The 15,185-nt window shown below is 42.8% G+C and overlaps 1 protein-coding gene and 1 long non-coding RNA gene across 8 annotated transcripts in view; one reads left to right on the top strand and one right to left on the bottom strand.

Annotated features, from left to right (window-relative positions):
* Nucleotides 1-822: 822 nt before the first annotated feature.
* Nucleotides 823-15,185, bottom strand: part of LOC148396836 (A disintegrin and metalloproteinase with thrombospondin motifs 20) — a 66,231-nt gene continuing 51,868 nt past the window's right edge. For all 5 annotated transcript variants that reach the window (XM_088377627.1, XM_088377623.1, XM_088377624.1 and 2 more), the window contains 11 exons: nt 8,500-8,667; nt 7,529-7,702; nt 5,963-6,133; nt 5,697-5,888; nt 5,507-5,636; nt 4,706-4,800; nt 4,549-4,643; nt 3,828-3,961; nt 2,646-2,737; nt 2,474-2,578; nt 823-2,364 (listed from right to left, as the gene is read on the bottom strand). In XM_088377627.1, the coding sequence (XP_088233753.1) occupies nt 2,275-2,364; nt 2,474-2,578; nt 2,646-2,737; nt 3,828-3,961; nt 4,549-4,643; nt 4,706-4,800; nt 5,507-5,636; nt 5,697-5,888; nt 5,963-6,133; nt 7,529-7,702; nt 8,500-8,667 (1,446 nt within the window). In that variant the 3' untranslated portion in view covers nt 823-2,274. The remainder of the gene's footprint in view (nt 2,365-2,473; nt 2,579-2,645; nt 2,738-3,827; nt 3,962-4,548; nt 4,644-4,705; nt 4,801-5,506; nt 5,637-5,696; nt 5,889-5,962; nt 6,134-7,528; nt 7,703-8,499; nt 8,668-15,185) is intronic.
* Nucleotides 10,094-13,812, top strand: LOC148396837 (uncharacterized). 3 transcript variants are annotated; one of them, XR_015858860.1, is made up of 6 exons: nt 10,094-10,387; nt 10,911-10,957; nt 11,133-11,205; nt 11,508-11,646; nt 12,344-12,436; nt 12,829-13,812. It is a non-coding gene; the product is annotated as an uncharacterized LOC148396837 (long non-coding RNA). The 3 variants fall into 3 exon arrangements; XR_015858859.1 differs by having other exon boundaries at nt 10,897-10,957; XR_015858858.1 differs by lacking the exon at nt 10,094-10,387 and having other exon boundaries at nt 10,396-10,957.

Raw genomic sequence — 15,185 nt, 5'->3', positions numbered from 1 at the left:
TAAAAGGAAAATGACTTTATAATAAAAACAATTGAATTAGTTTTTCCCCTTTTCATGATGGCAGGGGAGGCGTGCCTTATCCAATTATACCCGCTAGATGTCACTGTTTACCCAGAAAAGAACACTTTTGTTGGGTCACAGGGTACAAGCCGACCATCAAGCACATTTACATAAATACTTCAACAAATTGGCAATGTCTAGAGAATTCGCTAGCATTTTTTTAAAGAATGTGGAGCATACAATTGATTAAAATTGTAAATCCGTCTTTTTGATGAAATAACCCCTCTAAAATTACATTTGATGTTTCATTTTTAGAAAGTCAAATGTTAGCATTCTCCTCAAGCATGTGGCAGATCATGCAAGAATGTGCAGAATGCATTTTATAGTAAACATCAGTCATCGCCCTCTCTTTTATGACAATTTTCTTTGCAGCTCAGTTTGTGTTTCATGCCGAGAAACCTTTTCCTGAGCGGGGAAGATAAGTGCGACTCTTAAGAGAGCAAAGCAGGGGGAAACAGCTCCGAAGGGGGAGTGACTGTCATGCATCAGGTCCCTAAATCCTCAGATTAGATTTTTAGGAACAGAGGCGGCCATCTGGCAGGAAATCAAAGGGGCTCTTGAAGGACCAGAGGATCTGTTTTCAATGTACAAAGTTATCTCTTATGAAAGCGACTGCTGCATAAACATTGCCTTTTGCCGGGGTACCTGCACCTTTGTCCCAAAAACCCAAATTCTGTGAAATTCAGAACTTGGCTAATGCCGCTCACATGTTGTGACACAATGAGTCACACGGCGGAACCTTTAAAAATACAATTGAAGGGATTTCATTTCATGATTTATTATTCCTTATTTTCCAGTGTTAGTAGTGGCAAGACATACGATTGTACGATTATTAAGAAAGCACCATCATAAATCATTTGTTTTTTTTATACAGGCTACATACTGTACTGTACATACTGTATAGGTAACATTAGCATTCATTAAAAAAAAAAATCTTTGGATAAAATGGCAGGCAGTCGAGCACACTCTCTGCAATGCCCATTTTTCATACTGTACTTAGCGCACGGTTCAAGTATGAATATTACAAACAACAACTCACATCATAAGTTACAACTCTTCACGGTTATTACAAAGAACAGGATTACATTTCTACAAAAATGTTTGGCACATAGTGCGTCAAGTATTCTTTACATTTTCTGATACAGACCTCATAGCACGGTTGGCCTTCATCCATATGAAGGTTTTCTAGCTGCTCATTGACTTTTTTTTTTTTTTAATATTCATTTCAGTTTTCTTTTATTCAACCAATACAAGCTGCGTTGTACTCCATCTAACTTTGGTTAAAGCTTTTTTTTTTTATGGAGTTAAGCTAAATGATGCGGGTAGTAACGATTCTTACGGCAAGACACGGCTCGGACAAAAGTAATGGGACACGCACACCGGTATTGAAAACCAAAAATAAAGATGCTTGTTTCAATAATATTAAACAAATCTATGTTATACCAGCGACCTACGTATAGTAAGAACCACTCTTAATTAGTTTTGCGTTCAACTAAACAAGCACAGATTTCAACGCAAGAAAGTAAACGTGTGATTTTTGTCATGTAAAATACATGTGTGGACTCAATAAAGGTTCAGAAACAACAACCCCTCATTGACTGTCCCAAAACTTTTGCCCATGAAATTTAAATCCGATACCCTTTGCGGCTACAACCTAATGCAAGCTTTATTTTGACGGCCACGGTTTGCGAGGTAATCATTCGAGCACCATTCAGGACATTGGTGGTTATTTGCTACACAAAGCGGACGCAACAACGAATTTGTAACGGTTAGCACGCACAGGTGGTTCCGAAATAAATATGGTCAAACATCAAAATGCGGAGGTAGGGGGATGCGGGTAACATTAAACGTGCGCAAACGAGAACGTGATGTCCGTCAGTCAGTCACTTCTTGAGTACTTTTGCAGGGCGAGGAAATTAAAGTTAAAAAGATATACTGTTGGTATTTCGATGGATTTTTAGTAATTTGAGAAGAAACTTCCCAAAAGTACAAAATAGACTAGTCTTCCGGCGATCTCCATTGTGTGAATTATTTAAGGGAGGTCAACAGTCTCTCATAAGTCTTTGATTATCATTCATCAAATATCGACAATTCCACTTTAAAGGCATCGTAATAAGACAGTCGCCACGTGTTTTGGTGAAGTCGATACTGTTTTTTCAACACGCTGGCAGATGTCAACTAATTTTTGCTGGTCATTAGCAGTCAACGAGATCCTCAGTAGACCTGAAGGAGGAACCCGCTGTGCGCCTGAGGAACGCACTTCCCACAGAAACCACCGCAGCGGCCATAGATTCTTGTGCCGTCCTACAGAGGAGAGGGACAATGGGGAAAATAGGACAAGAAATGTTCTTCGTCAAATTCCCCCACTGTTTTTGAGTCATTGAAAACCGCCACTTAGGAAACAGTTCCATACCTCCGACCTGTGGACCTTGACAGAAACGTAATTGCCCTGAGATGTCCATTTGGTGGCCTCGGCCACTCGGAGCCCGGTGCCGATCAAATTGATGCTGAACTGGCCCTGCAAGTATATCCACAAGTCAGTCCCTGTGCCATAAAAGGTAAGAGGTCGGAATTGTTTCACCAACCTGTGGACATTTGGCAGCGCTGTAACAGTCACCGGCCGTGGCAAAGGGCACAGGTCGACCAACAGGAGTGTGGGAGTAGCGTAAGTCGGTGACTGAGCAACAGCAAAGAAAAAAACAATTCAAGGACGGGACAAAACTTCTGAACAAAAAAATCAACATTAGGTGCTCATTTTGCAGCTTTTTTTTTTTTTTTACAAAATAACTCAATTCAAAGTTGTCATATTATTATGGTACTATGTTTGTTTGACTCAGGAAAGCTTTACAGTACAGTAAGACGCATTGTAAACTCAACTAAGAAACATTTGCCATCTAGAGGTGATTGGTGATACTACAACTTAAAACTATTCATAGTTTGCCACATGCAGATTTGCATATTCGCTGACGTATTTTTCAGGATTCCCCCAGTTTTTAGTTGAAAACTGTAAATTGAAACTTCCATCAGTGTTTATAGTTTTGGGGTTTGTAAAATAATAAAGTCTTTGGGAAAAATCAATCAAGAGGCCACACAAATGATGAATGGTAACGTCAAACCGACAAAAGCAAACATAACAGAGTCAACATAAACCCAGCACTGAATTTGACCCCAAAACTATTGAATTATGCATGTGAGGACTAAAAGAATAAATTTAGCCAATCCTGCAGTGATTCATGCCAAAAAGGGGCCAACCCCATTTTTTTTAAAATTGATTTATGAATTGATTAAGAGGTACGTGCCAATAATTTCAGCGCGGGGAAAAAAAACGACCCGAGGCACAGAATCTCATCAGGCTTCATCTTGAAGTCATCTTGCGTCTGTCCGCCTCTTTTTCAAGCTGCCAAATCCAAACGAGTACCATGCAGAGGGAGGATGAGCACAAGCTATTTGGATGAAGAGAACGGGATCGCTTCTCCGCACACATGCTAATTGACTAATCACAGAAGGGAGGTCGAGCTGACTCTTGTCATCACTTAGCCCTCGGATGATTTATTGATCAATATCCGATGCTGATGCGAGTCATATCGTGATATCTCGGCCGGGCGCATGCCTGCACGTGCACACATGGAGGTGTTTGGAATGAGCTCAGAAGGTCATCTCAACATTTTTTTTTTTGCAAAGGGGATTTTGCGAAACTGATCCCCGATGACGCACTCCCGTGTGTGGTCTGGCTGTGGCAGACGGGCAATCACTAAGTAATTACTCACTGAGTATCCTCAGGGTGCTCAGGTCCAGACGGACCTTGTGGAAGAGGGTGTAGCCCGCCGCCGCGTAGTCGTTCCTGCAGTTGCAGTCCTGCCTTCTACTGCCATTGTAGGGGCATTCGAAGGGGTTCAGCAGCCTTCGCGGATGACACGATGACAGTTTAAGCGGGGTGATGCAAACTGATAATCGGGTGAAAATTTCACCATTTTCCTTCCTTTGCGATAAAAATCCGCAAACACAAGATTCCACAGTGACAGTTATGATTCTAATTTCTGTCTTTATGTGTAACTAGCCTCAAAAGTGGGTTGCCCTTTAGGAAATAAAAACTCACAGCTTCCATCGCCCCCTGGAGGCCAATCGAATGTCGAGCAAAGTGCACTTATTACTACAAATGATAATGCGAATCGCTACTTGAAGTCAGTTTTAAATGCTAGCTGCTCATTATGCAACAGATCAAATGATTTAAAGCATAATTCACAAGTTTATTGTTTTAATAAGTGTTAAAGTACAAATTATTAATACTGAAGAATTCCCACGAGCCGTATTAAAGTGCAGTTTACTACTCCTTTGCATCTGCTAACCAAGATTTCTCTGTAATGACAATGAAGTTGTAAAATAACCAAAAAAAAAAAGTAAATATTACAAGTATCTTATTAGGGTTGACATTTTAATGTTTAAATCATAATGATTATTAAAATCTGATTCCCCTCCTCCCCCATGTACCTGTAGCCGTACACCTCCGAGTAATTATCCGTCTGGCCGCTACGCAGCGTCACATATTCCTTGGGGGAATCGGTTTGCATCTCCGCGCAGTAAATCTGCAGAAGAAGAAAGAGCAGGTAAGTCCATCCGGAGACTCACAAAGTACGTGCAGACGCACCTGAAGGATGCGCGACTTGACTTTGAGGTAATATTCCCCGTCCATCCTGACGCCTTGCCGTATCTGGACCTCCCGGCACGAGGCGAATAACTGGCCTTGAGGGAAACAATAAGACGGCAGGTGATAAAACACAGAATACTTTCAAAGTATTTGCTTTCTTGTTTTGTCTTGACAAGACTGATCCCACCCTCGGCAATTAAAAGTTCATGTCGGAGGAAGTTGTGAGTCATAGGAATAAAAGTCTTATTGATGAAATGAAAAGATGAACTTGACAAAAATAAACATCAACATGATGAATGTTTCCTTAAAGGGAGAGCTGTTGTATTAAATGTTTCATGATGTGTGTTGCCTGCTCCAGTTTGCCCGGAGCCCCTCAGTGGCTGTATCGTACTGATTAGCATTAATACTCCAGCGCAGGACTGGCTCTCGTCCGAGCATATCGTTTTAATTCCGCCGCGGACCGACTTGGCAGAGACCGGCCGGGCAAACGCGCAAAGTCTGGCCCGCTGCCGACTTGTGAAGAGCTCGCAAGTTCACAATGAAGGCGGCGTTTGGATAGGCCCGACCGTGCGGAGAGTTTGTGGAAAAGCGCAGAGTGGCCATTTATCCTAGCGCCAAGTAATGACTTCAAGAGGCCTCTCCGGCCCGAGACGCCGTTCTGGCTAATGCGTCAAAACGAAGCGAAAAAGGGGGAAAACACTTGAGTTTCTATAAACACAATCAGATACGGTGTTGGCCAACATACACAACACAGTCAATTTGATATGATTACCGTGAGGGAGGGGGGGAGTGTTGACTTACATTCTCCCTCTTGACACGCAGCTTGAGACTCTGGTCTTTCCGAGGGACGGCACTGCTTGGACGCGGCTCCTTTGGAGGTCACACACTCCACGCTGCGCTCCATCACTCCTGCCCCGCATGTCTGAGAGCACTGCGATCGACATTAATGAGTCAGAAGAATACAACAGAATCCACCTGAGTGAGTGCTAACCTTTCCCCAAGGTCCGAGTTTCCAATAGGAGGCCTGCGGGCAGTCCTTGAGGAGGCAGGGCCTGGAGCTCAGAGGACGAGGCTCCGGGCAGCGGTCCCCGGCGACGGCGTAGAGATGCGGAGCCCGAGATGAGGGTGTTGCCGAGCAGGAGACCGCACGCTGCTGGTAGCCAACGCCGCAGCTAGCGGAGCACTGACGCGCACAGGTTGACAGCGGTCGTTAGCGTAAATTGTATTAAAGGTCGTCATGTGTATTGAAGTTCTAACCTGCGACCAGTCCCCTGCAGTCCACACGTAATGGCACGGAGCCGCTTGGCACGGCTGACGCGTCGGCGGTCGGGATGACGGTTCGCAGTAGTCCGCTTGCGCCGGCGTCATGGCGGGGCCCACGCAGTTCACCGCCCTGCTCCTCACGCCGCCTCCGCAGGTGGCGTTGCACTGCAAGTAAACAGAAGGAGAGTGAAGACGGGACGGGATGGGCTGACAGAGCGGGGGCACTGTTGGGCTTTCCAAGCGCCTTGAGTTTATCCAGCTGGATCTGTTTAAGGATGCAACATGTGTTCCTATTAAAAAAAAAAGAAGATCACCACCAGCGATGATTTAAAACAGCGTTTATGTGGCCCTAAACATGAAATTAAAAAAAAAAAAGCAATTACTTTTCCGCTGGTTTTGAACATCCTGCAAATTCATACTTTGACATTTCGCAAATTCAGTCATTCACAGATTTTGTGTGGCGTCACGCTATTTTGTGTCATCTTGTTACGGGGCTAGCATGCTAGCTAACACTATTGTCGAAGGTGGTTTGTTTATGTTGAATAAATGAACAACTGAATACAGATGTTCACGATTGTTTACATGCAAGATGTATAGTGTTGATGCTTTATGGTCCTCTCTCATTTAAATAATTTGCTGCCATCTAGTGGCATCTATAGGCAATTGCCATTTGCGGGCAGGCAATCGCAGCAGGGCTTGGTCCCTATAGTCCATGAATATGTCTCAAGTTTTTTTATGTGACTGACTGATTTCCTGAGCAAAAAAAACCTGTTTTCTGGTTCTCAAGGCAACGTGGGCAGGCATGAGTAAACGTTTGTGCAGGAGAAGTCCTTTTGCACGGCGATCCCCTTTTATGCCTTGCCATTGGAGGACAAAGCAACACGACAGCAACGAAGGGAAGATGAAAAGAGGAGCTCGGAGCTACGCGCAAGTGTGATAGTACTCAAAAGGCAGTCAAGCCTTGTGATGTCATTTAAGGTTCCCGGGAAGCCTCTTGAGCAAAGCAGGAGAGCGAGAGAGAGAGCCTTCAGGTTGTCTCTTTAATGATACCAAGAAAGAAGCAATAAAACAGCATAATGGGATGCTTTAGCATGTGTACAGCTGCGCAATAGTAGGGGGTTGTTAGCAAGGATGTTCGTCTGAGAAGTGAAAGACTGAAAACTATTTCCCCTTAACTACTTGTTTAAAGAATGTCAAAGTTTTATTTCCCGTTTAATGCAATCTAACTCCCGAGAACGCGAGCAAAACAAACTATCGAACGACTAAAAAGATGAACAAATCAACCAACTAATAAAAAGCTACTTTATCTGCAAACAGGACGTGAAGGAACTAAGGCCCACCTGTTCTGAGAAGTTAATAACAAAACTAAGTAACTGAAAAAAAAAAAAAAGAAAACTAAGCCTAAGAAACTGAAAGAATATGTCACCAGCTAATTAACCAAGCACTAAACAAACAGGGAATGGAACTAGCCAAGATAAACGTGCTAACTTCCAGGCTAACAAACTAAGAAATGAAAAGATAAACAAACTAACCAGATAAAATAAAAAGTGTCCGACTCACTTCTTTCCACGGAGCGGCGAGCCAAGTGTAATGGGTGCACTCTGCAGCTTGGCACCGCTGGATGACGGCGGGCCGTGATGGAGCATCGCATAGATCTTCTCTGACCTTTCCGCTGCCTTTGAGCCTACAGAAGACGCCTCGGCTCTGGAGTCCCGCTCCGCACGTGACGGAGCACTGGTGAGCAAAAAAAAACGTTTGTGTCAGATTGACAAAGTCTCGCAAAAATGATGACATCGTCAGTCTCAGAAGAGATGAGAGCTTTGACATTTTGTCATCTCATAATGGCGAGAGGTGATCAAAAAAAGATTGCAGATGTTGCAAAGCGTTCAAAGGTGTCATGAAAATATAGAACTTCATACTTCCGCATACTCACAATTTCATGGTGGATTTTTAGAAGACCATGATTGCTTCCAGAACTACACAATACTGCGAAAGAGGAGGAGGAGACCCGACAAAAAGTGGGGAGTCGAGGGCGTCAATGGATCTTTGGGGATTTTTGTTATTTGAGTAGAAGGAGGGAGGGGGGGGGGTCTTTGTGGGGACATTAAAGTGTGGCTGCTGAGGTGGGGGGAAAATAGTTTGCGTGCATTCTGTGTATGGGCCATCATACTGTGTACTTGTTCTTGGAAGATAAAGCACGTGACACAGTTTTCATGTTCAGGCTGTTCTGTGACTTGTGATATCCTTCTGAAAGAAGGTCGGCGGGAATGACTCAGAAACCTTTATGGATGAGTGGAATCATTTCGTCCTCGAAATTTATTGTACGTGATAACTTGAAGGTTGAATGAGTTCAATTTCAATTTTCAAACAACTTTGGAAACCGCCATCATATTATGTGCCTCACTAGAAGTAGTGACAGACAATTAATAATAAAATAATAATAAATAATAATAAAATAAATTCATAAATGAAAAAAATATATAAATTAAATACATACATAAAAAAAAGGATTATTAGATAATTTCACATACCTTGCTCCATCTGTTGGCCTTCCACGTAGGGCACCCGCGGGCCCGGCAGGTTTTCTCAGTCTGGGGTCGAGGAAGGGGACCGCAGTGTGCCTCTTCAATTTTGGTTTGGTTCTGGTCAACGCAGATAATTTCCCGCTGCTTGACTCCTCGTCCACAAGTGACTGAACACTACAAAGAAAAGAAACAAAATCGGACGAGTCAGCAAAATCCAATCAGAGTAAACAGCATTTTAAATGAGGTATGATGGGTGGATATGGAAAAAAGTAGCTGTATCTATTTTGACAGATCACAGAGGTCACTACCGATGCTTGGTTTGGTGGCCGGGCTTCCTCGCTACATTTCACGGCCAAACGAGCGTAATGCAAACGCATCGTCTCGGCTAAACAACCCAAAGAGACCGCTCGCGGTCGTGGAATTCGTCCGGCTATTTAACCCGTAAACAAACGGATGACTCCGAGGAGCTCCTGTAAACTAAGTGCAGCATCGCAGAACCAAACATGGGCACTACGGCGAGACGTTCATCTGGTACCAATGAGGAACCTCAGAGAACTTGAGCGACTGATGAGATGGCAGATGATTCTGGCTACCCCCTCCCCACTGAGGCCAGACAGCAATTAGGGTGTCGTCTATTTTTTGCTCGACGACTGAGCCTTTTTGTGGCCCTTTACAAACAGGCTTCGAGAGACACGGCGAAGCGCGTTTTGTCTTGGTCCATTTTCCAGTCCAGATCATCCGCATAATATCGTATTGTCCCCTAACGATGATCTCAGAATGTTGCGTAACATCAAACACAAGACAAGAGCACTCATGGAAAACTGGGAACTTGTTACGGTTGGATATGGACTTTAGAATTCGTTTTCGGCGCTACGAACAACGAGTTGGAGCCTATCCCAGCCGACTTCAAACAAAAGGCTCTATGGATCGGGTGCTGGTCAATCAAAACTGTCTGAGGTCTTAAAAATCAACTCCAAATTCTTATTTACAATATTTTCTATGTGGTAAGAATTAAACAGCAAAAGCTGCCACTTTTTTCCATTTGAGGGGGCGGCCATTTTGTCACTTGCGGTCGACTGAAAATGACATCACACTCAGGGGACAACCAATCAAGGCTCAGCTTGTCACATGACCTAACTCAGAGAACAGGTTATTTTCTTTTCTTCGTATGAACACTATAAAAAAGTTAAAAAAGTCAAAACAGTACTTTTACCAGTGTTTAGTTTGTTTATTTAGATTTTTTTATGCGTAGCCTGTTTTGGAAACCTGAATTTACTTTGAATCTGTACTTTGACTCAAGTCAAGAGCGTGACAACTTTTGGCACGTCTGGTTTTGAGTACGCGTCCAAACAAACTGTTTTTCATGTAGCGGGTGACACTGCACACTCATACATCACGCACACTGTAATTAGCGAGGCATTTTAAACACAGGGCAGCCTCAGCTGACGCACAACATCAAAAGCTGGCAGATTCCCATACCCGCTACACACACACAAAGATAACTCCCTCCACCATCTCAGACTGCTTTTTGTGGAGGGGGGGGTGTTGAGAGAAGAGCAGGCCCCTCCTCGGTGCCGTAAAAGAGGGAAGGAAGAAAGAAAATCGCAGCCATACGGGCTACGCTCCCCTGGCTGAACTTTATCTGCATTTTAATGGCGGGAGGAGGGAGAGGAGTGTGTGTCTTTGTGTGTGTGTCTATGGGGGGGGTGGATAAAGACGGCTATATGTGCTCCTCCCTCGCATCATATGTCAGCCATTAGTGCATCTCAGAGAGCTGGCACAGCACAACGCAGTTTACTGAAGTGTGGTGGACTGCAAGACCGCTTCAACCTTTCAGACAAAAATGAGGGGAAAACAATTAGATGACCTTTAGGACCCGAGAGCAACTACTCAGGTAAGGGCGCCCTTTGACAATTTTCAGAATTTTAATTGCTTATAGAATTTGCTATACTTTTTGATTGTCATGTAAATGAAGTTTAAAATGTGTGTGGAAAAATATTCCGCATGCCTCACATGGGAAACACATTTTGCCCTCCCACGTTGTCACAGCCATTAATTTCACATGATTAGCCGGCTTACATCTGTTGTAATCCGGGGTGGGGAAGAAGGATTCATGCAGGGATTAAAGCGGAATCACTCATTCGGCGTGCATAAACCAGTAGAATGGCGGCTAAGGGAAAGAGCCATTCTCCACATAATGGAGAAAGAAACTCGCAACGATCCGCTTTAATTCCATCCAGGGCGACATTCCACATTTGACAGTTTCACAGTTCTCCAACAAATCACTTAATTGAGTGCTAAAGCAGACACGCTTGATTTAAAACAGACACACGGAAAGTTAATCAGGCGTTGTTACGGATAATTGAACATTTATTGCTGAATTTCTTCTTTTTTTGGGGGGAGACGACTTTGTGTAGGAGTGGCTAGCAAAAGATGACGCCGCCCACTCGTTGTCCGCCACCAGGTAAGCCAATAAGAACCATTAGAAATGATTACAGACCTCTGAAAAAACAAATGGTGACAATCACCGGAATGTGGCGAATGTCTGTTTTTTTGGTTTTCAGGTCGTGACTTTCAATCTGGCTTTTGTCTGATGGTGACATTTGAGATGACCTTCTGATTGTTTTCTTGCTCTGTAGACTAACCAATGGCCTTTTTGGGGCATGCAGTCATTAGTCAAAGCTTTTAAGGGAGACCGCAGCCGCCCAAAAGGTGAGTGAGTGTCAAGGTTACGTGTCAATCACACAGTGGCTAACACGTTTGGCTAAAAGTCCGTTAACTGCATGTTTAGATTAAGGGGGGGGGGGGTCTAGAGTCAGAAACTATTTCTGAAATATAACAGACCCCTCACAAGCTGAAGAAAAAAACAGCAAATACAATGCTGCCTAGTTTCTTTCTCTATTTTTGAAGACAGGCAAATTTAAAAATGTGTTTGCGCCGTTGTGGGAGTGAACATCCGATTCATGGCCAAGCATAACGAACTGAGCTCCATGTATGTTTTTGTTTTCTACCAGCATGAGCACGTCTGGGCTCGATGGAGATGAAACACGACGCGAGGGAAGACGATAAAGAGTCACAGAATATCTCGATTCACGTTTGCAAGGAGCTCGCAAAAGACCCGAGTCAAAACAAAACTCGACGGGGGAGCAGCTGGTAAGAATGTTGTCGTAAGAATGTCAAGAGGCATCGATCTGTTCTCCGGCCAGATGTGTTTTTAGCTAAGTAGGGTGAAATCCGAACTTGGTATCGAGCAAGTTCTCTTTGCTTCATACACAAACGCTTGATGACTTTCAGATGTGACAGTCACGTTTCGTCTCGACCAAGATCGTGGAAATGATTTTCTGTCCAAGTCCAATTCCGTTTCTGTCAACTGGTTTCGCCATCTCCGAGCATGTACGACTTCTTTCACGTGGTTTCCTTTTTAAGTCAACAGCACTCCGAAGTGATATAGCACATCGCCATAAGTCAAAGTGAAATGCCAAAACAGCACAGTTCCGGCCTAAACATTCCACAGAGGCCGACCCCCCCCCCTCCCTTCCCGCCTTGGGGCTACGCAACACAGACAAAAATGAAAGATCCTTGCACAAACAGCATACGTCTCGCACACAAACGGACTTTGGCAGCAACGTCACAAAATGGTTGACCTTTGACGTCGACAAAGAGCTGAACTTCCTCTTGCCGCTAAATGCTAGCCAGCTGTGTTTCCACTCAGTCGACAGTTCTTAGAAAAGCTTCAAGATCTCAAAACATGGACACCAACAAACAGATGCAAGAGGAAGATTATAGGCTTGTTTTATCAGGATGATGTTCATTTCCTGGCTTTAACTATCCCAATTGTCTCCCGTTACAGCTTTTTCGGCCTGTCGCTGGATGGAAGTCTTCAGTTTCGTCTTCAGTAGAACTCAGTTCTGCAAAATGGAGAGGCTACGTTTACAAAATCCAGGTTCAATGTCTACCTAAAGAAATTCGACCGATAATAACATTTATATTCATATTCAAAAGATGATTCTATGAGCCCTAACAGGTTATGGTTGCCAATTCCAACTAGCGATTATTTAAATAGTCAATTAATCTGATGATTATTTTGCCGATTAATTGATTAATATAATTAAAAACACCTATAGAATATTCCTTTTTAATATATCCAACAAGAAGTTGAAATTCCAAATTAAAAAATTTGGCTAATTTCAATTCATCGATTAATTTGATAATCAATTAGTTGTTGATTAATCGATTACTAGTCACGCCTCTAAAAAAGTCTGGCAAATTCACTGCTAGCAGTTTGTATTTTGGGAGTTCCATTTTAAATGTAACTAAATATATTCCTGTCTACAGACAACATCTGTTCTCCTCCCGTCCCGAATGCGAACTTTGACCTTAAGCCCAAGGTACGTACCAAACTCTGATTTTCAGTGTGCCGTTAGAGTTAAATGCCATGAGGTAATTCCAAACTACATAGTACCACTCCAAAATCTACTCGGGAGAATGGACTGGTCTGAACAGCACCAGATTCAGGCTCCACCGAGTCTGCGACGCTACCTTGTACGCGTAAGAAGCGCTCCCTCGGGTCTAAAAGGTACTCGGATGACGGACGTTGACAAAAACCAGACGACCCGTGACCTTGGTCAAAGAGGGGCCGCGGACACTTTGGTCCCTTCAGGAGCACCCTAAAGAATTCCAGACCTCCACATCCAGCCTCCTCTCATTCGTCATCAGGTCCTCTAGCCCGAAATGATCACAATAGCCATCGTGACTAACATCGGCCGGCCTCAAAGTTCTGAGATCAAGTCTCAGCTCCTGTGTCAAATGAAGACTCCAAATCAGCGGTTCTCAAACAGAAATGTGTTTGCCTATACGAGATTGGCTGGCAAACAGTCGTTTGGGACGTACAGCCACCTTTGACCCCAATTTTGTTGTACAATGACAATACAGGCTTGAACAACTAAAAAGAGGTTGAAACGAGAAACATGAGCTCAGTGATGTCACAGGCAATGGACCAAGCTAGTTCGTGTGTGTGTAACAGGTTTAAAGGCAAGTTCTACCCTCAGGCTAAAGTCAAATATGTCAACGTTGCGCATGTGGCTTTCATTTGGGATGAGTTCAGGGTCGCTGTGCGTCCGTTGGTGGGAACGCAGCTCACCAGGAAACGCCATGTTTTTATTAGAAGCCAGCAAATGACTGAAATTGATCTTTTCCTGGCCAACTGATCCCACGTGGAAGGCCAACAATACACACACAGCTGATTGCTTCCAAGGTGGTTCACACATTGGATGTTTTGATTTTCTACCGTTTGTGCAATAAATACGCCGATTGCTTTGAGTCTTTTCTTTGAACAAATACGATCCAATGTGCGATGATGGAGGGAACAAGAAAAGTCACGGCCAATTCGGGTGAGTGAAGAATCACCGCAAATGCCTTGAAATAAAGCTTCAAATCATCATTCCCTAAACAGAGTAGTAGCAAAATAAAATGGGATTTGAAACGATACTAACATATTGACAGTCCATCAGTCATAATAATAAAAATAAAAATTGCAGTTTTAACAGGTAATGAACGCCACGATGAGAACAAACAAGAGGTACTCGTGCAAGGTAAGGCTACTAGAAAAAAAATAAAGGAATAATACAAACAAGTGGGCTATTTTTTCTATATATTATATATTTTATTATATATTATATATTTGTATGTATATATTTATAATATTATATATATATAAAATATTGTATAATAATTATAATAATTATAATATAGACATGTATATATATACACATATATATTTTATATTACATGTATATATATATATATATATATATATATATACATATATATATATATATACGTATTTATAAATTGATTATGTTGCTGTTGTTTTTATGGGTTGAATGCCTGAATACTGTATATTGGTAATTGCATAATAAATTGTTTCAAATACTTGATGTGGCCTTTTGGTTGTATTTTCTTTTTTTTTTTTTTTACTTTTAACATTAAATCCTTCTTTAAACCTGTGCGATACTTTGTCAGCATGGAGAAACGACACAAGTGTCACATTTTGGGTTCTTTAATCAACTTTACAAAGGGGGAGGAGCTGAGTCAAACTTTTTTTTTGCGTTTTTGTACTCCTCTGAAATAAATAGCATCTCGGAATAATGAAGCAAAACATGCAAAAATAAAAGACGCTGACGTTATGTGATGTAAAGGGTGCGACGATCTTGCGAGGACAAGACGCGCATCTGCGACGCGTCAGTCTGAATTAAGCGTCGCCAACTTCTCGCCGTCGCCAAGGTTCGCATCGTGATTTACAACTGCTCGGGATTTGTTTCCTGTAAAGCTGCATGTCACAGCGGTGGAGTCACACTGCGCTTTTATAGAGGCGTAAATAAGAGAACCCCCTCAAACACACACACACACACAAACCTGACACAAGCTATAAAAGCCTTTCTGTGTTTTACCGCAAGTCGTTCCATGTCTTAACATTTTTATTATCGAGCTGCTGCCTGAAATGATGCAACCTTAATTCAGAGATTGTTTCAATTGCTTGTGATATTAAAAGTGCATTATTGTAACTTCAGCTGTCTGTTATTTATCCCCTTTTTGTGGAGGCATGAGTTACTATGGACGATTAGTGTTGGGAATCTTATTTTTGTCGTATGACTTAAGTTGCAACACGTGTATTTGATGTAGACGAAGATTAG

This window comes from Syngnathus floridae, chromosome 6 (genome assembly GCF_059516105.1).
Source record: "Syngnathus floridae isolate MCC-2025c chromosome 6, RoL_Sflo_1.0, whole genome shotgun sequence".
Taxonomy (NCBI): domain Eukaryota; kingdom Metazoa; phylum Chordata; class Actinopteri; order Syngnathiformes; family Syngnathidae; genus Syngnathus; species Syngnathus floridae.
This window is presented reverse-complemented; position numbering and strand designations above follow the sequence as displayed.